At 39.8% G+C, this 12,730-nt stretch overlaps 2 protein-coding genes across 8 annotated transcripts in view; both read right to left on the minus strand.

Annotated features, from left to right (window-relative positions):
- arhgef12a (Rho guanine nucleotide exchange factor (GEF) 12a) overlaps positions 1 to 3,597 on the minus strand; it is a 34,629-nt gene extending 31,032 nt beyond the window's left edge. Inside the window, exon 1 of one of the 2 annotated variants that reach the window (XM_069690206.1) lies at positions 2,800 to 3,597. In XM_069690206.1, coding sequence (XP_069546307.1) covers positions 2,800 to 2,831 — 32 coding nt within the window. In that variant the 5' untranslated portion in view covers positions 2,832 to 3,597. Of the gene's footprint in view, positions 1 to 1,135; positions 1,249 to 2,799 lie in introns of those variants that run through there. The other variant, XM_069690217.1, reaches the window with a different exon arrangement.
- Positions 3,598 to 6,129: 2,532 nt separating this feature from the next.
- On the minus strand, positions 6,130 to 11,757 carry tlcd5a (TLC domain containing 5a). 6 transcript variants are annotated; one of them, XM_069690038.1, is made up of 4 exons: positions 11,508 to 11,757; positions 11,128 to 11,186; positions 9,488 to 9,691; positions 6,131 to 8,928 (listed from the first exon to the last, which is right to left on the minus strand). In XM_069690038.1, exons 3-4 carry the CDS (start codon positions 9,681 to 9,683, stop codon positions 8,396 to 8,398), a joined length of 729 nt encoding a protein of 242 aa, XP_069546139.1. In that variant the 5' UTR covers positions 9,684 to 9,691; positions 11,128 to 11,186; positions 11,508 to 11,757; the 3' UTR covers positions 6,131 to 8,395. The 6 variants fall into 6 exon arrangements, with proteins under 6 accessions (XP_069546157.1, XP_069546139.1, XP_069546148.1 ...); XM_069690047.1 differs by lacking the exon at positions 11,128 to 11,186; XM_069690065.1 differs by lacking the exon at positions 11,508 to 11,757 and having other exon boundaries at positions 11,128 to 11,189.
- Between the last annotated feature and the right edge of the window lie 973 nt (positions 11,758 to 12,730).

Here is a 12,730-nt window from a genome sequence, read left to right on the forward strand (position 1 = left end):
CGCGATGAGACATCAAATTGCACAGCGGCCTATTGGGAAGTACTTCCCAGATGTGACAGGTTATCTTGTAATTTTACCCTTCGGGATGCTAAAAGTTAATTTTGACATGAGCATGTTCATGTACTTCTACACTACTCAGCATGCCGAGCTGAAGCCTCTGCACCTCTGTTCAGAGTTTTACGTGACTTGAGGATACTCATTTTAATGCACAGTTCAGAGCAGCTGACACAGCTGCTTCAGTGTCAGCGCTGACTCGATGGAGTAGAAGCATACTGCATTAACAGGGACGGATGCCAAATACAGAGGACGCATACAAGCAGACCGAGCTGTCAGAACTCCTCATGAAAACATTTATCATGAGGAAACAAACTCCGCTGCAGTAAACAATATCAACCCCAGTGCAATGTTATTACCAACGGGCGTTGACATAATTACATTACTGATCAAGACATTCCTATTCGTTAATGAAAAAGTTTGATATACTATTAACCCTTTAAATCATTGACCCAATTCAAACATTTTTCTGGTCATTGAATCTCACATCTTTTGCTTTTCTCTGGTTCATTTTATTATAAATGTTTATGTTCTTAGATTTCTTCAAGCGATGGCCTGACAAAAATAAACAATCCGAAGACATCACCCGGGGGCGCTGTTACGTTGTGATTGGCTTTCTGGCTTTATTATTGACAGTATGGTCATTAAATCAAGGATGGTTAAATCTCTTGCATAACAATCAATAATAGTGAATTGAATCATAACAAACTTGTTTGGTGCAATCCTGCTACTGGCATAAGTGACCACTTGTCATTCACAGTAGGGTACCAGTAAAGACATCCTCCCTGAACATACCTGGCCTACACCGACAGACCTGGGGAGGAATATAGAGCGGACAGCCAGTTTGCTCCCACCGAGAGCTATTGTTTACTATTAGTGATGTCACCAGCACCACTTCCCGGGAGGGCCTCAGAGGGGGTGGTGGGAAAAAAAAACGTGGAGATCAGCAGAACTCTATGACAAAGAGCTAACGGCACACTAAACTGACCCACCGGCTGGCGGCCCAACCCCAATACATGCTGGATGCACACGCTCACCAAAGCCAACGGAGCAAAAAAACAAAATGCACAACAGCACACACCGAGGGAGGGAGAGTGAGGACAGGGAAACACAGGCGGACCTGAGGAGAGAGGGGGGGGGGAAGACGGCGATAGGAATAATCAATAAAGCCATTATCGTCAACTCGACACCCGCAAAAGCAACTGCATCTGAAACAATAGCTCTGTTTATAGGCCAACTCTAATTTTGTGCATCAGAGGTACACAGCTGGTTGGTCAGATATGGTCTGAGGCTCTTAAGACGGTTTTTGCATTTTCTTGTTTAGCATGAACACAACAACCTGCCTCATTCTCTACTGCTGGAGTAACGAGCATGACTTTTTAGGAACACATTTTGTGAAACCAAAAGAAATCAACCCACATACTTTGACTGAAAGGACTATGAACAGACAAGAAAATGATGAAGCAGTGTCTGAAGCCTTCAAGTTCTGCAGCAAATCTGAGATGACCAAATACGGCATGATATTTTAACACACACCACACTGTAATAGCAACGGTATCAAAATGCTGCACGGAATCAGGAGTGTCTGAGAGTTATTTTCTTATCAACTGCAGTTACAATTTCATTACATGTTTGCTTAAGTGACTAAAAAAAATACTGATTTGTTAATTGTACTGATAAAAGCAACTGGATCCATCTGGACATGGACACTGGTTTGCTCGCAATAGTGCCATGCACAGTGTCATGGTAATACTATTTGGGAAAAAAAAAAAAACACACACACACACACACACAATAGCAGTTGGTGCCAGCCACTGTTGCCATCATTGCAGTGGGGGAGGGGGGTCATGTAAAAATGGGGTTGGGCTTTAGCCTCCAGCTTTAGCCATGAGGATATTTCATATCCCAACCTGTGCAATAAGCTCCCCTCTATTCTGAGTCTGCTAGCCACATTCCAGTGTACTGGCCTGAGCTCCTTGCAGGTATGTGGGATTCAGGTGGGAAGGCTTGATGTAATGCAACAGCTTCACTTCTGTTTCACTGCCAGAGTACATCCGATTGAGAAGAGAAACCTCTTTATTCACCAGGTACCAAAATCACAGAGGAATTCATTACTGTAGGGATGCAAGGCAAAGAGTAGTGATGCACACCACGTCTCAATGAACCGAGATGGTCGACTGATCTGTCTCTACTATTTAGTGTATTCCTCACGCATGGCACCCTATTTAACCCTCTGGTCCAACCTTAGTTTAAGTTGACAGCTGCCTTGGATAAGGTGCTTACTTCACGGAGCTGGGGTTTTGTCTGAATCCAGAGATTGTTTTAATGGGTGTAGGAGAAGGTTAGCTTTAAAGGCTTAGGGGTAATAGCGATGTTGAAAGGTGTACAGGGATCATGGATGACTGTTCCCTTGCACACAAACAGTGGCAGGGCCTTCTCACTCCTTGGACAAGTAGGACTTCATGGTCTGCAGAAAACTCCATTACCCATGCTGGGATCAGCAGAGCTTCAGTCAGGATCTGATGTTCTTCCTCAGTACTTGTCTAACACAGTCATTACCGAGCGCATCAGCACAAACACACGTTTCACTTGAACCACGTAAAACACAATGTCGGAGTGCAAGTCGCGTTTCAGATTATTACACATCATCATAACCAAATCAAGAAAGTTTAACAAAATGTTCTTCCTCGAGGGCTCAATTTATGCATGTGGCGTGCAGACAGTGAAGGCATTTGTGTGCTGTACCTGTCAGTGAAGCTGGACTGTGTGTCACTCATTGGGCTTCCGGTTCTAGATTTGCAGCAAATTATATCCTATTAACATTTTCCAGAGTGTGGTGAGGCGATTTCCTGGAGCGTCCTTCTCTGGCATTCGTCTGGAGTAGACAAAGATTTTGAGAACGGTGCTGGGAATCAATTAAAAGCTGGGACACTGTTGGGTTGTTTTGCAAGGCACGTCCAAAAAAAAACAAAAAAAATAATACTACGTGTACTATCTGTCAATCAGAGCTCCTTGAAAAAAAAAAAATGAAATAGCAGCGAGAAATCTACAGTGCAGACCTTAAAAAAAAAAAAAAAAAAAAATGAATCGGGGCCTCGGTCGTATTAGCTGCGCAGTCAGATGATATCCTACCCCGGCGTTAAACAATATTTTGGCAACAAAAATAAATACACCGCTCCAGCTGGCACAAGTTGTCTCGCATGTATGAACTCCTCGCCGCCGAGTCCTTCGCATTCACCTCCGGGATGTCCGTCGACAACGAAACGTGTAAACAATCCGACGTAAGAGACACCTCTTCTCGGCCCTGCGATGGGAGTCCGTCCGCCACCACCCCTGTTCGGCCGACCGGCCTCGGGTGATCTAAACGATCTCGGAAGATGCTGGAAATTCCTGCAGTCCCGTTCGGTGTCCCCCGTTCCCAGAAACGCCTGTCGTCTGCGGCTGCGGGGACGAGTCTCCCGTGACCATGAGGAACCGCTCGGTACCGAGTTTAAACCGACCCGTGTGACGAATTAGCGGAACAACTTGCAGCTAACGTTACACCGAACGTGAGACGTTGGATTCAAAAAAAAAAAAAAAAAAAAAATTTACGGAAGGAAAACAAAAACAACACAAACAAAAAAAAACCCTGTTGGTTATTTTAGAAAAAAAAAAAAAAAAAAAAAACGTTTCTCACGGCGTTGAATCGAGCCAGCTTACCAACTAAACAAAACAGATGAGCTCTTTCAGCGCACACACACAAAAAGAAAAAAAAGAAAAAAAAAAACTTTGCTTCGTGTGCTTCTTGTTTCGACTGCAAACTAAGCAAACTCCCTGTTCACAACAACGAGCCGGCCCACGACCGAGAAACAGACACGCGAGCACCCTCGTGAATGTCGCCTGGCTTTCGCGACGTTGTCTCCGGGGTTGTGTGTCCTTTCCCAGAAAGCCTCCCTTTTCCAGCGGACTCGGGGGGTGAGGGGTGGTGGTGGGTGGTGGTGGTGGGTGAGGGGGGGTTTATCACAGCGCGGCGCTCCTCGACTCCATGTTTCCAGGATTCGCTCGTTTCTCGGCACCAGTTTCCGCGGATGGAAAAGCAGGCCAGCCGCGCGGCCAGCTAACGGGATAAAATAAATAAATAAATTAATTAAAAAATTAAAAAAAAAAAAAAGTAAAAGTAAAACCGTCACTCCGCTGTAAACAACGACGGAGGGAGGAAAAAAAAAAAAAAAAAAAACACGCCGAGGAGCTCCAAACCTTTGGCGAACGTGTGTTGTTTTTTTTGTTTAGTTTTTTTTCGTGTTGTTTTTTTTTTTTATTTGGAAGAAGAATACAACTGGTGGAAAAGGTAGCACAAAAAAAAAAAAAATTAAAAAAAATCCCACTTTCTGCCGCTAGCAACGCCCTAGCCAGCTAAGCTGTCGGGAGTCCCAATAAGCGCTTCCTAAACTCATCACTTCCGCCGGGAGATGGGAAGTGTGTTTCAGCGTAATTGTCAGGGAACACCGTGAAACAACAACATCAATAACAACATCAACACCGATGGAACCGCTGCCGCCACTGCTAGTGAATTATTTAAGAACATATCCTAGCTGTAAAAAATAAAAAAAAATAAAAAAAAATAAGATAATAACTTGTGGAAAGGTAGCACTCCAATATTAACTTAGTTATTCGTTTTTGCATTATGCAACTATTATATCAACCTAATAAAACTACTCCACTACATTTCAGAGGCAGGTTGTTGGTTTTTTTTGCACTTCCGACTCCATTGCGTTTGCTTGACAGCTTTAGTTTAACATTACACTTATTCATACTGTTCCTTTCCAGGGGGAAACCGCGTATCTCCAAATTTTGGGGACTTTGAATTTGAATGGTTATGATAAATTGAAGGATTAATTGTTCCTTTATTGGTGGAGAAAAGTAAACTTCTTTAGATAAATAATCTTTAAGAGAGAGAAAAAAAAAAAAAACCTCTTGGAATCTCTGATCTGAAATGTCACAAAGCTAAAAACAGTACATATTCTCTGAGGTGAAAACTTTAAATTTCTAGAAGTGTGTGATTCTCACGTTCTTATAGAATATGATGCACTACTGTGGTTTACACTGACCAACAGTATACAAGCTGGTTTAAGAATACAGTAGTAAAATACACATAAATGCAGCAGTAATAATAATATGAACTCTTATAGGATGCATTTTACTGCACAATTAATACTTTTACTTTTGATATTTTAAGTACATTTTGTTGACAATACTTACTGAGTAAGGTTTTCAATTCAGGACTTTTTCTTTTTCTTTACGTTGTAGAATTAGTACTATTAGACTACTGGTAAATTAATCAATCAACTAATTGATTATTCAACCATTAAACACATCTGTCTGGAAGACGCATACAGAGAGAGATGTTATGTTTTAGTTAATTAACTGATTAGTGGATGAACAGAAAAATAATCAGCAGCAATTTGTTGTTTAACCTTGTCAAGCAAAGGAACAAACACTCTTTTGTTCCAGTGTCTCATATGTGATGATTGTTTGATTTTCTCCTTCACACATCATTGTATTGTAATGTCTCTTTGGACTTTCCCATAGTAGGGAAACCATTCATGAGACTTTTCCAATAAGGAAACACTTTCTTTAGATGCTTGTTCTTTTTGTTGTTTCCAGGCTGTATAAGTCTATTCCTTAGTGATTACAGTCAGAGAAGACTCCTCAATTTTAAAGAAACTTCCTCAACCTTCCCACAGAGAGAGCCTGAATTACATAGATGAACGCAGAGAAAACACACTCCACACCGTCTATGTGTGTGTGACAGAGTGTAAAATATAGAAGGTACTGACACTTACACTATTGTATTTGTATCTATTCTGTTGGAAAGCCATTGCAGTCAGCCAACTCAAGCTTTTAAGACCGTGATCCATATTCACTATCCCCATTAGTAGTCATTGGAGAACATTGTAATTACTGTATGCATTTTTGTAATCTAACCTAATTGAGTGAAAAAAAATTATAGGTCTAAATCCTATTTACCTCATTTATTTTGTTCCTATTTATTGTGCACATGTTCTTCTCCGACTTATCTATTTGTTCACCTAATTCACACACTAAATGAACTATTGGGAGTGTATACATATCATATATTTTGTCTTTTTCTGTGCTGCTGTGACGATTACATTTCCCCACTGTGGGATTAATAAAGTCAAATCTAATCGAATCTATCTTTATTGTGATGCGTATTGTGTTATTAACTATTTCTTTATTATTTATGTTAGCTGACAATATACTGAACATACTGTAATAAATGCAGTTCACTGTATATTACATACATTATCATAGACTATATTAAACTTTGTACTCTGAAGCATAAAACATATCAAAAACGGTTGAATTCATGCTAAAAAGACACCAAAACAAACTTCACAGAAAATTGAACTAAAATTACATTTCACCATTTTTAGTTGACAATGGTGATAACAAGGTTCTTTCCCTTTAACTTCCTCATCATCACTTCCTTATCATTGCCAGATATCATGTTTCCTCACTCATCATTCATTTATAACTGATATGACACCATCATGTGGACAGCCTGGGTAACTTCAGTCTCAGTCCAATAATTTATCAAAATATCTGTGGTACTTACTGATTCAAATACAGCCAATAGTTTGGTTTTAGTCAGACTGTTGCTGTTTAAAACATACAAACAACAAATGATTTTTTTTATTTTACATTTGGATTACAAAGGCGAATCTTGAACCTTAAACAGAAAATAGTTCTTCAATAGACCAACTTGTGTTGTAGGGTTTACGGTACAAGACAAAAAAAACCCCAAAAAACCCCGAAAATTAGGAAAATACATTCAGAAAACGAAGGCACACACCAGTTAGATTTGTACTTTCTTGGATATAACGGCGATCCACACAGAGATTCTTAACAGTGGCAGTCCGGTAAACTGACTTTCGTATGAGCAACACATCAAATTTCAATCAAATATAAATGGGAAATAAAGGGATTAAATAGCACGTAATGGTAGAAATCCATGTGCACTAAAACCACAAACAAGAAGCTCATACTTATTAGACCACTGATATGAACTCTGAACACAAACATCAAAGCAAGTAGTTTGGTAACTTTCATTGATCGATGGCGTGCGCTCAGCCATTATTCTCTCTATCCTGTGCTGTCCTGTCATTAGCATACATTTGTCTCCAAGATTAAGGCAAACAGTGTGTATAGCACATGCATCTCTAAAGCAGGTGCTGCATTAAAAAACAAAACAAAAAAAACACTAACTAGTCAGACAAAAGATCGGCACACTGTACAGATACTGCAACTTGCAATACATTTAATCGTCAGGTCTCGACCATGCCTGACAAGATCTCTGTAAGACTAAGACATTCAAGAAAAACGGTATTAAATTAAAATCAATTAGGAGCAATCAGTACAGACTACAGATCGTTGACAGATTAATCTAGTAACTGCTCACACAGTTGGTAGAGTAAAATCACTGCAAACAATTTAAACAACTTATATAAAGTACAAATTCTGGTACCATTTCACCAAACATTTAATGGTATTTATAGTTTATATAAATATCCAAATAGACAGCCAAATAATAGCATCACCAGTGTAGAACTATGTAATTTAGAAGTTCCTGTCCGTGTGTCCATTTACATGACGGACGTAAAATAAATTCAAGATTTTTTTAGGGGTAAACTCTGGAATAGGATTTCAGTCATTCGACAAAAGCTTAAGAGGAATTACTAAAAACTATATTAAACAAGGAAATTAAACACATTCCGACTTTGTGATATTACCTCATTTCCCTGAGAAAACCTTTCAAATCTGCTCAAAGTTTCACTCACATATGTTGATTAAAGAAAAGAAATACAAGAAAACCAATCTTTACTTTTTCATATGGCTAAAAATGTTTCACAGGGATTCCAGGCATCACATGTAAACTGTTTATTTCCTACTGGTGAACTTGCCATTGGAGCAACATATGACTAGGCCACAGTTCACTGCAAATGAAAGCAGCATCTGTTCGAGTGTTTGTAGAAAGTGCTTTGGTTTTCAGGGACATAAACTTCACCTGTGTTGTTTGTTAATTGCACCTTTTATGTAGTGCTCTAACATGTTAGGTGCAATAATTTCCTAAAAAATGACTTTCTTTCAAAAATGCACAGGTTTTGTACCATACAGGCAGATGCTATGGCATATTTATAAAAAAAAAAAATTAAAAAAAATCCTTTTTAAATCTTAGGTTAACACACATGAAGTTGATTTTCTTGCTCGTTCCATTGAACGTCCAAAGTAAAAACACAACAAACATAATGTGAGTTGATTTCCTTCGAGACACAGGCGGCAATCAGTCCTTCTTTCCTTCGTGACCATTAGCCGCTACAGTCTCCCGGTGGTCCCTCTGCTGTTTGTTCCAGCTTTTACTCTTCCGTATGGCAAATCGAACAATGTCCACCATAAAGACCCAGGATAGAGCGTACATAGCCACTCCTCCACACTTGATAAAGAATCTGGGTCTCGGAGAGATCAGCTCACAGTACAGCATTGTGCCTCCCACGAAGATTCGCATCACCACGAACAGCAGCACAAACAGGACGTCCACAACGTCCCCCAGCTGAGTCCTGTAATGTCCTGTCTGTTTGAGGAACCAGCGTGCCTGCAGGAGGGGGTTGGTGATTTCGCTGCCAAAGAGAACTGCGCATCCCTCAATGCCAGACTCCCCCAACCACAGGGTCAACAGGATTCCCAGGATGCTCATGGTGTGGTGGGCCAGCATAACGGCTCCCTCTGTGCGGAAGTACACACACCAGGCCATATCAAAGATGAAGTAGCCCAGGCTCACCATCATAGCACCTATCTGCAGAGGGGTGTTCTTAGTACCTGGCATCCATGAAACGAAACAGACTTAGGTTTGCACATTTTATTTCAATATAAGCAAAAACAATTATGCAATCATTGTGATGAAACAATTTAGAAAGAGCACATCATGTTAATATCAATCATGGAACAACAAACCTCTGACCCTAAACTTTCTGTAATAACTGAAGGGGTCTTTCCACACTTTGAAAATTGTTCAAAGTACCAAACTGTGCACATTATCAGCAGTGTTGAGTAACATAGCAAAAAAAAAAAATGTTTTTCATTTAAGTAATTTTCAAAGCAAAAGAAAAACATGTTACTTTTGGAATTAAATCAATAAGCCAAGATAGAAATGTCCAATTAATTAATTCCTATATAAAATAATTGTTTGCAGCTCTGTATGCAAAGTTTCAATGACAACATCGTGATCTGATGTACGACTTTAGTTTTGTGTTGTTTTACATCTGCTTTGTAACTTTGCATCCTTGTGACAGTCCTTGTTGTATTTTGTGTTCTGAATGCACATAAACAAGTTAAACACTGACCATTTGAATCCAGTGAGGGAAGGAAGGTGTCCTACCTGGATAAGTGAAGGGCCAGGGTCCATCCACGTAGCCTATGTATGCTGTGATGCAGACAGCCAGGATGCCGTGTACCAGAGTGACGAGGCGGCAGTTCCACTCGTAGCTCCTGGACCCGTTAACATTGCACAAGATAAAGTAGAAAGACACCCAGCAGGACAGGGACAGCAGCGCACAAACCACAAGCAGTGCCATCTTCCCCTCTGAAGACGAAACAGACAAGAAAAGCACCTAAAAACCCACTAAAACTAAAGCAGCTAAACCAACTTGTCAGCATCCATTAAGCTGACTTTGAATCACATAACAAGGTGAGAGAAAAATACAAGGAGGCACATCTTGCTCTGTAATATCGCTTACAGTAGAAAGAGACAGAATTACCATCCAAAACACTTGGACTGTGCACCCTTTGTGAGTGACCAACAATTAGCCTTTGCTTGAACTATAATAGCACCATAGTTGGCTGTCTGAGGGTCTGGTGGGGTGAGGGGGACGTCTCTTCTTCTGCTGTGACGTTTGTACTAGGAGGTGAGACCATGAAGACAGACAGGCCCACCCTCAATGCTCTGGAACAAGATGTCCACTCGATTCTTTTCAAGCTCGTTTCAAAACTGGATGAGAGGTGACTGGGTGCTGGGCCTCAGACACTTACCACATGGGAGAAAGACTCTTTCAGCATTACTAAATGGCATGTGCTCTCGGAAAACACTACGAATCAATTTAAAATGTATTGTTGTTGTTGTGGTTTTTGTTGTCCTGGTAATTATGGACAGCAAATTTAGCAGGTATATGGACAGATGGATGTAAGGATGGCATGTTGAGATGAAGAGAAGTTATAATATGAAAACTGTGTTTGAGCTCCTTTTCCAAACAATTATCTTTACAGAGTAGCATATAAAATAGGATGGCAACTACAAATTATTTTCTTGATTAGAATATTAATATGTTATTTTTTTTATTTTTTTTTAAATAGCAAAACAAACTGCTATAACCCAACATAATGTATTTATATTGCTTGCTTTAAACAGCGCAATAGGAAAAGATGTATCCGGTTTACTTCTGTATATCAAATAGAACATTAACTCCTCACATTTAAGAGGCAGAAAAACTGTGAATGTTTGGAATTTTCTTCGTTGGAAATCATTGAAATTATTAACCCACTATTAAAGTAGTTCATCTTTCGAACTGATGATCAATTTATCATGTCGTCTGCGACGCAAAACAGCTACACTGGAAAGGTCCTATAACTACGATGGACTGTTGAACGCTTTCTGAATGGGGGCAGACAGCATATGGAGGTTAAGTTCGGTTTATTCTGTCATGAACCACCTACTAGTAACACATTTGTTCAAATACTCACACACAAACAAAACAAAACAAAACAAAACAAAAGAAGGAAACATGTATTCCAATTTTGGATCTGAGTGACAAAAATTGTGTAATGAAATAAAACAAAAGTATAAACAACACAAACAGTCGTGCATCAAACTAAGGTCATTTTAAAAATGTATAAAAAATAAATAAAGTAAAAATAAAAAACAGAGCAGAGATACTGTGTACTTTATCTGGGTTCCATGTTTTATGGCCTCTGAGCTGTGCGGTGCTGCTATCGTGGCCTGTTTAAGACGTGTTTTTAACTCACTGACACCCTTTCTTGGTCCGATAAAGTCCACGTCCGCAGGTGAACTACTAGGACCGCATCTGCTTTTGAAAACGACAAAAGTGGCTTTTTAAGACACACGTGGACAGCACAAACATTTAGGTTCTCATGGAAAACCTACAACAAAAAAAAAACTATCTGCATTCAGTCGTGTTTTTAAATTCCTTTGCTAAACTCGCAGACAAGCGACATCAGCTGATGTTGGTGAAGCGAGAGAGCTGATCGTGTCCTTCGGTGAAGAGGATGCTGTCACGACACGCTGACTGTCCAGCTGGCTGCTAATATAGAGTAGCAAGAGGGCTAACAAAGCGTCTTCGTGTGGGACTTGTAACACGTTCACAAACGCAGTAAAACACCGTTACCTCGATGGTACACACGTGGCTCTCTCTCTCTCTCTCTCCCCGCTTACATCCTGCGTGTTGCCGTGTCCTCTAAAAATGTGTTTTTGTTTTTTTTTAAAGTTACGTTTCCAAACACACCAGCTGCGATCTGTTGTCCTTTCTCTGGGCTGCTCCGGTGGCAACAACAGCCTCCCTCAGCATCCTTCAATTCCTCTTGTATCCTATTATTTGCTGCACACGCAAATAGAGCACCTTGCTAGTGGAATAACGAGGATTTAAAAAAAAAAAAAAAAAAAAAAAGTTTTATCCTACCACACCGAAGTAGTAGATAATGCGAAGCCTAATAAATCTTTAACAGGAAAAGCACGTTTCTATCCTTCTCGGTGTTTTAGGGAAGCGATGGGAGGTTGTCTCATCTTTTCTGAGCGGTGGCGACGCTCTGTGGTCAATGACAGGAACTACACGCATTCTCCTGCAGCAGTGGGAATATAAACGGCAGACTTGCACTGATAAAAACGTGAAATTAACTCCAAAAAAAAACTGTAACAAAAGTGCAAACAGGACAAAAAAAAAAAAAAAAAAAAATCCAAAGAATTAACTTGAGCGACAGGCTCTTCAAGAATCTACAATGAACTGTATCACATATAAAATAAAAAGGCAGACTTATCTTAAAACAAATGAAAAAGCAGACCCATTACCGATCCTGTTTAGAAATGTTTGAATAAAGGCTTACTAATGATGCAATGACAATATTTTTTACTCATTACTGTCGCGACAATGTACATTGCATCATGGGAAATGTATGTCCTTCAAAATAAATGCGCAGCAGCAGATGTTCTATAGACTTCAAATTAAAATCTTGGGCCTTTTTTTTCCCCCTCGGCATCTTTTTTTTAATGCACTACCCGTGACCCACTCAAAATATCCCTGCGACCAACTTTTAGGTCACGACTTACCAGTGGAAAACTCCATAACAATATAGTATATCATATTATTCTATAACTCTGGTGGCAAGTCCTACCTAAGTATCCCCAAGCAAGGTATTCAGTCTAACCCCTAGCCCAAGATATATCTGAATTTAGCCTAGTAAAAAAGTAGCAGCCAAGTAAACACATATTTTCCAAATGTACATGATCAAGCATCCAGTTATTATTACTGTTATTAATACTTAGGATAGCTGAGGTGTCCACCTGGGGGCCTGTTAAATGTTACCCTTTCTCTTTCTCCTCTCTACCTGTATTTCC

This window comes from Brachyistius frenatus, unplaced genomic scaffold, assembly GCF_029030835.1.
Source record: "Brachyistius frenatus isolate BFR_SWC_R1_liver_20210118 unplaced genomic scaffold, ASM2903083v1 Contig_1, whole genome shotgun sequence".
NCBI classification, from domain to species: Eukaryota; Metazoa; Chordata; class Actinopteri; family Embiotocidae; genus Brachyistius; species Brachyistius frenatus.